General features: G+C 41.7%; 1 protein-coding gene across 6 annotated transcripts in view; it reads left to right on the top strand.

Moving 5' to 3' along the window:
- The window catches only part of SULF1 (sulfatase 1), a 188440-nt gene that overhangs the window by 145256 nt on the left and 28417 nt on the right, over nucleotides 1–14767 (top strand). For all 6 annotated transcript variants that reach the window (XM_043484098.1, XM_043484097.1, XM_043484096.1 and 3 more), the window contains 3 exons: nucleotides 1207–1335; nucleotides 1603–1659; nucleotides 2429–2558. In XM_043484098.1, coding sequence (XP_043340033.1) covers nucleotides 1207–1335; nucleotides 1603–1659; nucleotides 2429–2558 — 316 coding nt within the window. The remainder of the gene's footprint in view (nucleotides 1–1206; nucleotides 1336–1602; nucleotides 1660–2428; nucleotides 2559–14767) is intronic.

Consider the following 14767-nt stretch of genomic DNA (forward strand, 5'->3'; position numbering starts at 1 on the left):
CATTTTATTTAATTAAAATGTATTTCAATGAACTTTAAATGAATTTTAAGAAAAGAAGCCTGAAGGACTGGAATACCATTTCTGTCATCTTAAGTCACTGCATCCCTTTGCATGTCAGTAGTCCCATCATAGATGGGTTTCGTATGCCCCGCCAAGCACATCAGAATGTGCGGTATAAAATGAGATCCTGTACATGAAACAGTTACAGAAAGAGTGAAAAAAAAGAGCACAAGTAGAATTGAAAGCCTGGGATGACCCTTCAAGAGCATCCAGTCTGGACCCCCGATTTCACAATGAAGAAGCCGCACAGACAGGGTGCGCACGCCTCTCTGAGTTCCCCCGTCCTGGATGTGACAGCAGTGGGGCCCAGATGCCAGATCATCCGAGTCTCATCTCCGTGGCTTATCTGCTGCCTCATTCCAGTGCCTGCTGGGGAGGAAGCGATGGCAATAAGAAGGGCCTTTTTGCGTAATGTTATTGTGTCTTTCCGGGCTTCCCGGATGGCTCAGCAGGTGAAGAATCCACCTGCAATGCAGGAGACACAGGAAATGCGGGTTCGATCCCTGGTTCGGGAAGATCCCCTGGAAGAGGGAATGGCAACCCACTCCAGTATTCTTGTCTGAAAAAAATCCCATGGACAGAGGAGCCTGGGGAGCTACAGGCCACGGGGTCACAAAGAGCTGGACACGGCTGGGTGACACATGCAGAGGGGACACATGCTCACATGCGTTGTCTCTCTCCAGGTCACTGGAAACTCCTGGGGAAGCGTTGGATCTAGAGTTGGGAGGCTTTATGTTTGAAAGGCTAGGCAGCATGCATTGAATTCAAGTATAAAAACCTTGTGGCCTTTTGAAGATGATTGATTTCAAAGCCCTAATTCAACAGAGGAGGGATAGACTCTCAGGTTTCAGAAGAAAATATACAGCCTACAAAAGCCAAACATTAGGCCACAATTTGTCCAAGGTGTGGCCAGAGCTCAGGGGGACAGGCCTCTCTCCAACCTGACCCCTGTGACAGTCAGTCTTTCTCTTGGTCCCAGTGGCTGAGCACTCAGGCACCTCCCAGAATCAACCACCACTCCTAGGCAACCAGATGAGAGGCTGAGAAGCAGTGAAGACCAGGGAGTACTGGGATGGGAAAAAACAGCCCTGGTGGGGCCCTCCACTGGTGCTGGGTCCCAGGCGTGACCATCTTGTCCCTTCACAGAGTCCCACAGATCGTTCTAAACATTGACCTGGCCCCTACCATCTTGGACATCGCAGGGCTCGACGCGCCTCCTGACATAGACGGCAAGTCTGTACTCAAACTTCTGGACCAGGAAAAGCCAGGTAACAGGTGCGTCAGTTTCCTTCCCCTCAGCCAGCCCCAAGCACACCAGCTCCCAGAGCCAGCCAGCAGCCAGCAGAAGTGGAGGCAAAATACCCTCCACCCCCAGGGATCACCTTGAGCTGAGCACCTCCTCAGCTGTTTGTGAATGGCGTGTTGGAGATGCTGTCCCGGTCTGCGGGTAGCGAGGGGTGTTGCTTTAAATAAACTGTTAGCACAGATCCGTTTGGAAAAGTGTCCCAATGCCAACAGTAAATATTATTACTTTGCTTCCAGGTTTCGAACAAACAAGAAGGTCAAAATTTGGCGTGATACATTCCTTGTGGAAAGAGGGTAATTATTGGTTCCTGGGGTGCTTCTGGGAACGAGTCTTTGTGGGCAGCTCTCCCTGCTGGGAATGTTTTTTCCCCTTATTTTGGTTTACTAAGCGTGTGGATTTCGTAAACCTAGTCATAAGACTCATCCTCCTCTGGCTAGCAGAGTAATGATAGCTGAGTCAGAATTGCAAAGATGGGACCACAGTCTTTATGAGGCTGTGGATTCCCATGGCTTATCTCCACCTCAGTTCCTAACTGGACCGGTTAATTGACTTTCTCAATTATCCCTCCCAGGTTCTGCCTGATGTCCTTCCACTCCTTTCCCTTATGTGCCTTTCCTAGTTTTGAATTGACAAATAGATGAGATTGTATTAATAACTGTTCCAGAGTCATTTCTGGGTTTCTCCTTTCTGTTTGTAATGTCCATGGTCTTTGTTTTTCTCCATACTTACCCTAGGCAAGAGAAAAACATTACTATCATTGCTTTTTAACAAAAATGAACTTTGAGCCTATAAAGCTAAATGTTTATGTCCAAAGTTTTGAAATGAAGATTTTGAAGGAAGTGATTCTTCCTTCCCTGATCTCTCGTCTTCGTAATTCCCAGCTTGTAATTTTCCCAAAGGACTCATGAAATGTTGGGTTCCTGTGGGTAGAGACTTGATAACTATTTATTGCTTTTTGGAGAGTGTGGAGTCATGTGACAGGGAAGAAAAAAAAAACAGGCAGGTCACTGTGAAAGTCATTTCAGATCACTTCTCACACAAGCTTTTCTCTTTCTGTCAAAGGAAATTTCTACGTAAGAAGGAGGAATCAAACAAGAATATCCAACAGTCCAATCACTTGCCTAAATATGAGAGGGTCAAAGAACTGTGCCAGCAGGCCAGGTACCAAACAGCCTGTGAACAGCCCGGGCAGGTGAGCGACTCAGCGTTTCTACAGCACCACTCGTTTGCTTCTCCATCTCTAATGCAAAAGACTTGCAACATGTCAGATAATGTACGTTTCTGTTTAAGTAAGCTTTTCATAGCAGTCATGGAGTGCTCACTGCAGCCCCTTTCCACTGACTGAGCAATGTCTGGCTGGGCCCAGCTGGGTCTCCTCATCACTGCTTGGGCTTTCTCCATTTAAAAAAAAGATGGTGCTTCTAGTGAAATTTCTAGATATCCACCTAGTTAGCCAACAGCAGTTCAAGATATCAGACTTAGGAAATGGATAGTCCTGTGTTAGAAAGTTCAGAGACAGTTTGCATTTAAGGAGAAACGCCCACCCCTCTTAAATGGTCATCAGGAAATGTCGAGAGATAGCTTAATCAAGATCTGGGGCAGATACTGAGCCTCTGGACAGCAAACCACCTCAAGAGCCATGATTGGGTTTCCCCACCCTGGAGCAAGATCAGATGTCATCTAACACAGAGAGGAGAACAGAGTCTGTGACCAAGGTTGAGGGATGAAAAGGGAAACCATATTCTGTTTGTTTATTGTTTCTACCTGTGCTCACAGAGTTACTGACATCAAATATTTCATTAGAATCAATCCTCTTCATTTGTAGAATATTAAGTAGAGAACTCAGGGCTACCCAGAACACCAACTGTTACCAATAAAAACTGAAGAATTACCATGTGGTGAATTAACACAGACCTGTTTTTAAGGAAATGGAGAACATCGGAACACAAACTAATTTAAGCACTCTTGCTTGAAATCTATGCTAGCTGGGAGAAATACACTATATCGTGATAATAGGGACTAAATTTCTGCCTAGGTCATTACAACTTAGAACAGAATTGGAGGAAAGGGAAAAAATAACATTTATTGAGCTTTTGTCTTTTTTTTTAATATTCTGAGCCTAACACATCCTTTATTTTTTTATGGAAAGACATTTTATATATAGCAGTGTGTGCATGTCAATCCCAAACTCCCAATCTGTAAGGCACTGTATGCAGTGTTTTATACACATTAGCTCAATTTAATCCTCACCTCTGTCGAGAGAGGTATAGTCATTTTCATTTTACAATCTGCAAATCCATAAATTGTTTAATTCCAAAACTCAGGCCACTTTGTGCCTTCCAGGGTAAATTTTTAACAAGAAGAAGAGAAATTCAATTCTGTCTTTTCTTTCTGTCTTTTCTTTCTTTTTTTTTTTAATCTGACCTCTGGATAGTCACACAACTAGCCAACACCAGTTCAAGGTATCAGGCGCATAAAATGGGTAGCCCAGTTATTATTAAAATGGCCTTGTTTCTTATACGCTTTTTATATGGCATCTAACCATATTGAATAGATGTTCATAATAAACTACTTGACCCTCATCCGCTCTGTATTTCCTTGTGCCTTTTCGTACACAGGAATCCCTTTGAAGTGGAAAAAGGTGAGGAGGGAGGGCTATTGAATTAAGGGATAAAACCAAGCCTTCATAGCACTCTGCTAAGCCTTAATTTTCAAGTGTTTAGTGGAGAAGCTTAGACCTATTCATTATATTTTAATTTGAAGTCTCCAAATCCTTCTTGTGGAAGCTCCAAGTAGTATTATGACTAAAACCTCAGAATTGTTTTGTAGCTCTAAAACGATTTTTATGAGGCAGCCTCAATAGACTAATTTTACTTCTGTTCAGGAGTTGGAAATGTTCAGTGTTAAATATATCTCATGCACATTAGTGATCTTGTTGCTATTTCAGCTAAGTGGAGAGACTTATAACCCTTTGAAGATAAGGTACATGGCCTACCTCTCAGTATACGCTTTTGCAAACCTCTCTATATGGCTTATGCTGAAATTTTAATTTATGTCCTCAAGGGCAAACACAGCATAAACTAGATTACTGACACCGGCTCTTCGCTCATACGCTGAATGCCAACTATGTTAAAAACTTCACTTTGCTTTTTTTTTATAGTTTTCTAAACGTGTTTTGCCCCCATGAAGTGCTTTCATGTGTGGCTCCCTGGAATTTTCCTCTGTTGCTTTATTTTGTTAATCGGTCTGAATTTGGTTTCTGTCACATGGCTCCAATGGTAAAGAATCTGCCTGCACTGCAGGAGACCTGGGTTCAGTCCCTGAGTTGAGAAGATCCCCTGGAGAAGGGAATGGCAATCATCTCCAGTATTCTTGCCTGGAGAATCCCATGGACAGAGGAGCCTGGCAGGTTCCATGGGCTCTCAAAGAGTTGGACACAACTGAGTCACTAATACTTTCACTTTCACATAAGTATATGAGAACATCAGTGGTGATCTCTTTGAGAAGTGCCTGAATTAATGGGCAAAGAATTAGACTCAGCACAATGGTGATTTCTTTCTATAGGTGGTGGCAAACCATGCCTTTAGAAGCCGAGAACTTTGAGAAAATTTTGAGCCTCTTCAAGGCAGTTATTAAACCTATAAGCCCAACCTGACATAACTTGGTTATATTCTATAGAATCTTCGTATGTCGGTTTTTTGCTCTTTCTTTTTGACTCTACTTTGAAGATTACCTTTTTTAAAAAAATGATAAATTTTCATTTATTATCATTTATTTCATTTATTTATGATAACAATTTAAATAAACTTATCTTTTATTTATTTGCTTGGCTGCTTTGGCTCTTAGTTTCGTCATATGAGATCTCCATTGCGCCATGCAGGATCTTTCATTGTGGCCACAGACTCTGCAGTTGTGGTGCGAGGGTTTAGTAGTTGTGGCATGCAGGCATTGTCGCTCTGAGGTTGTAGGATCTTAGCTCCCTGACCAGGGATCAAACCCATGTCCCCTGCATTGGAAGGTGGATTCTTAACCAGTGAACCACCAGAGAAGTCCCCGAAGATTATCTTTTTATTTACTATATCATTGACTTTTAGAAGGGAAGAAAAAGTCCGGAATAATGAGACTGTTCAAGATCAAGATGACAGCTAAGTCTTGAACTGACTTGCTTGGGTTCTCTTTCCTTGACATGGGTTTTACACCTGGCCTGCGCCCTGCTTTTCTTCCTCTCACCAAGGTTAGCTGCCTTCCTTCAAAGAGAACACCCTTGGTTTGACTCTCCATGGAGTGCAGAGGAAAAATCAGCACCATTAGCCTGATTCTCTTCACTCCTAATCCCCAAAAAGATAGTGCCTTCCCCCCACTCATCCAACAGACCCCATGTCTGGCCTCCTATGAATGGTTTGGTACAGTCAATGTGGATTCGGGAAGTGGAGTAAATAAAGGAAAGAGCAATGTGAAGTTCAGAAGTTTGGGCTAGAATATTGGCATCCACCACCTTTCAGTTGTATGTTCTTTCAGAAGACGGTTTCTCCTGTGTCTTGGATGTTCTGTCTCTGGAAAGAAAATTGATCTGTGTCTTGGGAGGATAAAGTGCCATCATGTATGTAAAGTTCTAGGTGGGCTTTAAATAAGTGTGTGACTGTTGGATGCTGGGCGTTATTATTGTTGCAGGCCATCTTACCTGTTGTTTTCATTCCTATGAAGCCAATAGGGAATTAAAATGGGCCAGAATCCCAGACATCTGGCATCATTTCTCCATCATGTGAACTAAACAACCAGCAGGGACTAATTAAGACAGCATGGACATATGTGTTCGCATTACTTCCATGTTTCTGAATTAATACAAGGCTGAGTGTGAATTCCCATCACTCCATCAGCTGGTGTGACACCCCCAAGCATATTTATGTACACACTATACACACACACACACACACACGCACACATGCATGCACGCATACAATCATGTACAAACTCAACTTTGTCTGAAGTTGGTTCAATGGAGAACATAGATCAGTGATGCTCAGTTTTTCTGCACATCAGTATCACTTTTGCAAGAGGAGCTTTTGCAAGTACTGATGTCCAGCCTTGCCTCAGACCAATCAGATGAACTTGTCTGCAAGGATGGTCAAAGCATGTGTGTTTTTTAACAGCATTATAAACCATTCTCAGACCTGGAATCTGAGAATGTCAAAGTTGGAAGGAGGCTTAGAAATCTTCTGATCAAGTGGCATCCTTTTCCTAATAAGGAAATTTAGATCCAGAAAACTTAAGCCACCAAGCCCATGTCAAAACCTGCATCTCTTCACTTCATGTTCAAATCTTTTCTTCCCCAGAGCATCCTCCCTCTGCAAAAGTGTAAGACAGTAGATTTTCTGCTTGAAATTGTCAATGGCATTTGCCTCCATGAATCCCTCACAGCATCTAGGGTAGCAACTCTCAACCATGGCCTCAGATTAGAATCACTTAAGCAGCTTTGGAAATGCTCATGTTCGAATCTCAACCCAGACACATTAAATCAGAATCCCTGAGGATGGGGCCCAGGTGGCAGTGTTTTGTTTTGTTTTGTTTTTTCAAACTCCTGGGTGATTCCTTTGACCAGCCAAGATTAAAAACTATTCATGCTGGGGGAGGGTGGTCATTTTTTGTTCCCCTTCTAAGTATAGATATTGATTTCTTAAATAGGAATTACATAAAGGAAAAATTCCCTGGGCATTCCATTTTGAAGTACATTTTATACATATATTCTCTGTTCTTTAACAGGAAAAAAGCAACTTGTTTTCTTTTTATAGAGCAAATGGCATGTCCTTTTGTTAAGTCATTGAATTCCAGCATCTTTGTAATTTAGTTTGCCTTTCTACTGTTGTATCAATACAAAATCAAAGATCTGTTAAAATTCTGAAAAGACCTCAGCATCAGGCAAAGAAAATTAAAATGTAGCCTGTTGAGTGTAAACTGGTTTAGCGCCAGGATTTATGCTGTCATCCAAAAATTATCCCTCTGAGCAGAGGTCCCTCTGACCCTTTGTGACCAGCTGCAGAGCAGGAATAAAAAGGCATTTGCCAGGAAGGTCTGGCTAGAATTGTTAGTGTGCCAGAAATGGACCTCCTGTTTCCAGAAACCCGCTGAGCCCTGGTGAAGATCACAGCATGGCTTGTGGCCATCCCCTCCCCACCTCCCCTTGCCCTGGCTCTCTGGGCTCCAGAGGAATTGGCCAGAAATATGGAGCCTCCAGATGCCATCCTCTGGCTCAACTCTTGTCTCACCAGGGAGAGTCTCAACTAGCCTCAGTATAGAAGGTTAGTCTCCTCCTCACTTCAGCCTGCACTGAAGGATGAGGCTGAATGGCTGGGCATCTCCCTAGGAGCTTGGCTTCTTTGCATTTTTCAGAACACAAATCGCAGGGTTAAACATTAAACCCTCTTTAGTAATGCTCCAAACAACTCAGAAACAAACGTTGAGGACAGACGCTTTTTCCATCAATTGCATAATGTGGTCCCAGCTTATTTAATTCATACTCTCTCATTTCCCACTGTGCCCACCCTGGTCAGGTTCCCCTCTTCCCTCTGTCTCTCTGTTTCTCTTTTTTTTCTTACTAATTTTTATTGGAATATAGTTGCTTTACAATGTTATGTTAGTCTCTGCTGTACAGCAAAGTGAATCAGCTATGTTGTTGTTCCGTTGCTGAGTCGTGTCCAACTCTTTGTGACTCCATGGACTGCAGCACTCCAGGCTTCCCTGTCCTTCACCATCTCCCGGAGCTTGCTCAAACTCATGTCCACCGAGTCAGTGATGCCATCCAACCATCTCATCCTCTGTTCCCTTCTCCTCCTGCCTTCAATCTTTTCCAGCATCAGGGTCTTTTCAGATTCTCCTTAGTTATCTATTTCATGCATAATAGTGTTTGCATGTCTCAAGCATAACATTCTCTCCTGCATGTTAGTTGTCACCTCTGCCTTCCCAAGTGTCGTTCCCTCAACCTATCGGCAGCCTCACACTCTGCCCCAAACCACTCCTCTTTTGTATCCCTGTCCTCACCAACCAGGATTGCATCCAAGCTGTTTGCTTAGTATCTGACTGCATGCACGTTACTTAACCTAACTCTGCCTCTGTTTCTTCATCTGTGACATGGGCATAATAATAGTACCTGCCTCCAGGGGCTGCTGTAAAAGACTGTAGGAGTTAAATGTATCCGCAGGAGTCCCCAGCACATAGCAAGCACCCAACAAATACTAGCTCTTGGTTGTTAACCAAGGTCGGTTCACCAATTTTATTTTCCCTCATTTGCAAGAACTATACTTCTTCCAACATTCCAACACTGACTTTTACAAATGGTTATTCACATTAAAATCTAAAGGAGAAAACATTTTCTCTTTCTTTTGGTTTTCCCTGCCCCCTCCAACCCCTGCCCCATCCTGTTTCATCCCATCTCAGAGAAAGCAGGAGATAAAATATCTTCAGCACAAATAACTCTATTTCATGTTAGTGAGAAAGTCTGAAAATAACTTGAGCTAGTAGCAATTTGAACAAGGATGTTTATATGGCCATATTCCTCAGTGTTGAGATGAAAATTCTTTTTTTAACTGAAGTATAATTGATATATAACATTGTATTAGTATCAGGTGTACAATTTAATGATTCAATATTTGTATATATTGTAAAGTGATCACCACAATTAGTCTAGTTACCATCCATCACCCCACAGTTAAAATTTGTTTTTCTTGTACTGAGAACTTGTTAAATGTACTCTCTTAGCAACTTTCAAAAATGTACCAGGCTGTTATTAACTGTAGTTACCATGCTATACATTACACCCTCAGGGAGTTATTTTATAACTATAAATTTGTATATTTTGATCACCTTTACCCATTTGCCTACCATCACCCTACATGAGTTTGAGCAAACTCAAGAAGATAGTGAAGAACAGGGAAGCCTGGTGTCCTGCAGTTCATGGGATCACAAAGAGTCAGACACAACTTAGCAAGTGAACAACAACAACCCCAGGTGAAAATTCTAAACACATGTCCTCATGCAGGTAACTGCTTCCCATGATGTTGGCACTGGGCTAACAGATAACCAGGTTATTAGAAAATTACTATATTGTTGTTACATCTCAGAGAATATAATCTGACCTGCATTAGAGCCAAATCCATGTAATAAGAAGTATAATAACAGAGGACGAATGCATGTGCATATATGTGTATAAAATTAAGCTTTCATTGCAGTGTACCTTTGAAAAAGTTGTCACCAATTTTTTTTCTTACTCATGAAAATGGGTATAAGTGGTATAAATAAGATTATTTATACTCATCCCTGGTGGCTCAGATGGTAAAGAATCTGCTTGCAATTCGGGAGACCCAGGTTCATTTCCTGGATCAGGAAGATCCCCTAGAGAAGGGAATGGCAATCCACCCCAGTACTCTTGCCTGGAGAATTCCATGGACAGAGGCTACAGTCCATGGCATTGCAAAGAGTCAAACATGACCAAGTGTCTTACTAAATACTTAGGAAGACAACACTTACTGAATAAGTTTATAGGGCATTCTTAATCAATCTGAGAAATATATACAATTCAAAACATAGAAACTATAATGATCCTCAAGCGGTTACTTCAGGAAAGGGAAGTAACCAGAGTTCTATCATCATCTAATACTATGCTAAACATTTTTTTTGGTCACAACTCATGGCGTATGGCATCTTATTAATAGTTCTCCCACCAGGGATTGAACTCACACCTCTTGCATTGGAAGTGCAAGACTCAGCCACTGAGCTGCCAGGGAAGTCACTGTCCTAAGCATTTTACATGGGACGTTTTTTCACCTGAAAACTCTTCTAAAAATAGATATTATGCCCATTGTAAATATGAGGTTCAGTTGGGAAAGTTACTTGACCAAAGTTGCAGTTAGAAGGGTGACAAGTCTGTGTTCAAAACAAGATCTGTGTGATTTGAAGTTTGCAACCTTCCCACTAAATACTAATTACTATATTTAAGACAGCTTACAACCAGGGAACAGTGACTTGCCCAAGGACTGGGTAGGCATTGTTAAATGTCAGTTATAATAGTTCTGCTTCAGATTCCTGTAGTGCATCTTTTCTTCAGAACTCTGAAAATGGTCAACAATTTATTCTCACGACAGATCCTTGAAGCCAGGAGGAATAAGTGTTATTTTACCAGATGTGGAATCTGGAAGAACAAAGAGATGCTGCAGTTTGCTCAAGGCCATAGAGTTAGCAGCAAAAAAAAAAAATTAAAATTGAGGTCCTCAGATCCCTAACCCAATACTTATCCCCATTAAAAATGGCTACCTCTCATGAAGCTTTCATTAGGTAAATTTCTGTAAATAAAAAAGTGTGTGTGTGTGTGTGTGCAAAAATAATAATAATAATAGCAGATACCTTTGTTGAGTACCTACCATGTGCTGAGTTCTTCCTGTGTTACCTCTACTGCTCATGACCCTATAAAAATTGAGATGGTGTAACTGACTTGCTGCCCATCCTATAGTAATGTGATAAATTTAATATATTCAAATCAGGCTTTTCTAGCTTGAAAGTCCAGATTTTTCCACTAAGCCACATCAATATGAGTATGAAATGCCATTCCCAGGTCCCGGGCAGAAGATAGGTGATATTCAGTGCTACAAAGTTCTACTCTAATAAATGAATTATGGTAGTACTTTAGGTTGGGCTTCCCAGGTAGCTCAGCTGGTAACAAATCTGCTTGCAATGCAGGAGACCCCGGTTCAATTCCTGGGTTGGGAAGTTCCCCTGGAGAAGGAATAGGCTACCCACTCCAGTATTCTTGGGCTTCCCTGGTGACTCAGAGGATAAAGAATTCACCTGCAATGTGGAAGACCTGGGTTTGATCCCTGAGTCTGGAAGATCCCCTGGAAGACCCCCTGGTATGGCAAACCACTCCAGTATTCTAGCCCGGAGACTCCCCATTGACAGAGGAGCCTGGTGAGCTATAGTCCATGGGGTCACAAAAAGTTGGATGAGACTAAGTACAGTATAGCACTTTAGGTTATTGTAGAAATTAAATGAATAAATTTTTATATAAAACACCCTAGACCAGTACTGGTATCAAGTAAGAGTTTAATAGGTGATGATAATGTGACATCTCGCCTTAGATTGGATTCCACCCAAACAGCTGCATACATGGCTCCTTGAACTAAAAGAGCCAACCTTCTCTTCTTCCTCAGGTGTGACTTTTCTTCTGTTATATATTGGCTCAGCAAAAAGTTAATTCCTTTTTTCCCATAAGATGTTTGGTCAACCCAATATAATCTATCCAAAACACTTAGACACAATTACTAAACAAAGTGATTCAATGCTGAGTTAAACTCAGGGAATGATTCATGCATGAGACTTAGTCCTTGCCCTTCATCCCAAGTTTCAGCATAAAATAATAATAACTTTGGAATTATTGAAATAGTTTTATCGAGCACCTTGCACATAGTAGATGTGCAGAACTATTTGTGAAATGAATGTGCTAAATTATCAACACAGACTAAGACGTCAGAGAGGGAGGAGGAGGGTTGAATTGATGTTGTCCCAGAAAGCAGGAAAGGAATTTGCAGGAGTAAGTGATTGGAGAAGATGCAGAAAACTGGATTTGGCCATTAACCAATTTGCCGAAAAAGTCCAAGAGCGTAGATAAAAGCGAGGCAGTGTGACATCTGTATTTCGGGAGGGGCTCTTACTTCGGGTCCCATTAGCCTTACCTGAGCTCAGGCTGTAATCTGATTCCAACAACTGTTCTGCAATGGAAAACCATCTCATTACTGGGAGCATGTAAATGACCTGCAGCAGGTTTCAGAGCTATTCCTTTAAAAATTCTCTTTCTTCACCTCTGTCTATAAACTCTCCAAGTAAGATGACCATTTGAGTTGCTGCTATTTCCAGGTTTTATTGCTCAGCCATAAAAGCTGTCATGATATAGAACACTAAAATGACTGTGGCCCATGTGTGGTAATTACATTTCATTAAAATTCCTAGTATGCTTGCCACTAAGGAGATTTTCAAAGCCTTTAGCTAATTACTCTATCTAATAGGGTCTATGACTTGTTCAGAGAGTCCATGGTACAGGAAATAATTGGCATTTTTGTCAGTGACTCCTGTATTATGCAAGAATGTATATATATGTAGTGTTTTGGGGTATATGTGTATGCATATGTGTATATATGTGCATGCATGTATGTATGTATGTTTGATTTTATATGATATGTCATCTGTGCCAACGACCATGCCAGACCTTAGATGGGGTTAAATTCAACTCTTCAGGAAAGAAACACACTTTTTTTTCATTTTTGTCCCATAAGAAATCAACAAGGAATTTGGATAATGGCAAAATGCAGGTTGTAATCCAAATAGGATAAGTCACTAAAAGTTCTGCCTGTATTTTTGCGTTCTACAGGAATCTACTTGTCCCCTCAGCTTTTCCAGGGCAAAAAAAGAGAATTTTTTAATGCATTGTGGTTATAAAACTAAGGAAGGTTTTCAGTACAGTTGTGTGTTTTACAAATTAGTGTTTGCACTGAAGTTGATATAAATTGGAACACAGAAAGACATAAAGCCATCATTTTTTCAAGAATAAAGAGAGCCACATTTTTCTGTCTGATAAAAAATAGAGCATTTCTTAAATTAAGTTTCTGCTTGGCTGTGAGTTGAATCCACTGATGTCTTCTTTTGCTACTACAAACATTAAGTAATCAACACTTGGTTTTTGAATGCATGAGGTAGCATTTCAGGTGGGTGGATGTGTGTTAAACCACTTGGATTTAAGACATAAATACTCAAGCACCACTGATTCCCAAACATTTTAGAGCTATGAAATATTATTTATCGTAGACAGTTTTCATGAGCAAGAATTTTATTTTTTTATTTTTGACTGCACTAGGGCTTTGCTGCTGCGTATGGGCTTTCTCCAGTTGAAGAGCGCGGGGGCTGCTCTTCATTGTGGTGCACAGGCTTCTCGTTATGGTGGCTTCGCTTGCTGTGGAGCCCAGGCCCCAGGAACGTGGGCTCAGTAATTGCGGTTGAAGGGCTTAGTTGCTCCTGGGCATGTGGAATCTTCCCACACCAGGGCATTGGCAGGGGGATTCTTAACCCCTAGACCACCAGAGCAGCCCTCAGAGAACTCTTCTGAGAGTTTCCTGGCACCTCCTCAAGCCAATTGGACATATCTAGGAGTGCAGTGCAGCAAACCCACGCCTAGAAAGCACCGATCTCCATGTTGAAAAAGAAAAAAAAAAAAAAACTGCATAGCACCAGCTCCATGCGGTTTTCAGCTAAGAATGTGTGAAGATTGTCGTTTATCAACTAACTGTTCTGGTTAGGGTTAGGGTAAGGGTTAGGGTTGGCTTCCCTGGTGACTCAGTGGTAAAGAATCCACCTGCCAATGCAGAAGACTTGTGTTCAATCCCTTGAGTGGGAAGATCCCCTGGAGAAGGAAATGGCAACCCACTCCAGTCTTCTTGCCTGGGAAATCCCATGGACAGAGGAGCCTGGCAGGCTACAGCCCATGGGGTCGCAACGAGTCAGACACGACTTAGTGACTGAACAACAACAAAAGCTTAGGGTTAGGAGAGAGTGAGGAGAACTGGTTACTCATAAAGCACATAGTTCTGCCATTGTAGATGAGCTGGGAGTGTCCATCTATAAAACTGGAGCCATTTTCTAACCAGGTCACATGAGTACATTTCTACACACAAATTTCTTTTTATGTTCACACTCAAAAATATGCACATCCCTCTCAAAGACCATCCATCTGAGCCCCTTATACCTAAAAGTATACCTTCTGCCCTCCTGTGGGATCCCACTGCAAAGAGGTCCAGTAACCAGTTGTGAATCGAAAGCAGTGGTCCTTAACCCAGCTACACATTACAATCACCAGGGAAGCTTTGGAAAAATCCCAATGTCCAGCCAAGGTGAGAGCCACTGATCAGATGTATTCATAACTCCCATGTGCCTTATCAATTTGAATTCATATTTGGGTTTTTTTGTTTGATTCGAGTTAAATCATCTCTAATTTAGTTATTCCTTAGATTACCCTTGACTTCTTGCCTTTTCTTGGTTTTGTAAATAGGTAGTTACTTGCCTTGTCTCTTGAGCTCCTGCTTCTCTGGACAGAGATTTACATTCAAAACATTCTGGCCAAACCACTAAAGAAGGTTGTTAGCTGGTGTGTCTTAAAATAGTTTAATTCAACAGCACAGAGTATATAGGGGCTAAAGTGAAATTATAGAACACTTTCTAGATAACAGGGATTTGGGAGCTCTATTATAGGGCTTCCCAGGTAGCACTAGTGATAAAGAACTTGCCTGCCAATGCGGGAGACAAAAAACTCTGGTTCCACGCCTGGGTTGGGAAGATCCCCTGGAGGAGGACATGGCAACTCACTCTACT

This window comes from Cervus canadensis, chromosome 12 (genome assembly GCF_019320065.1).
Source record: "Cervus canadensis isolate Bull #8, Minnesota chromosome 12, ASM1932006v1, whole genome shotgun sequence".
Lineage (NCBI taxonomy): Eukaryota > Metazoa > Chordata > Mammalia > Artiodactyla > Cervidae > Cervus > Cervus canadensis.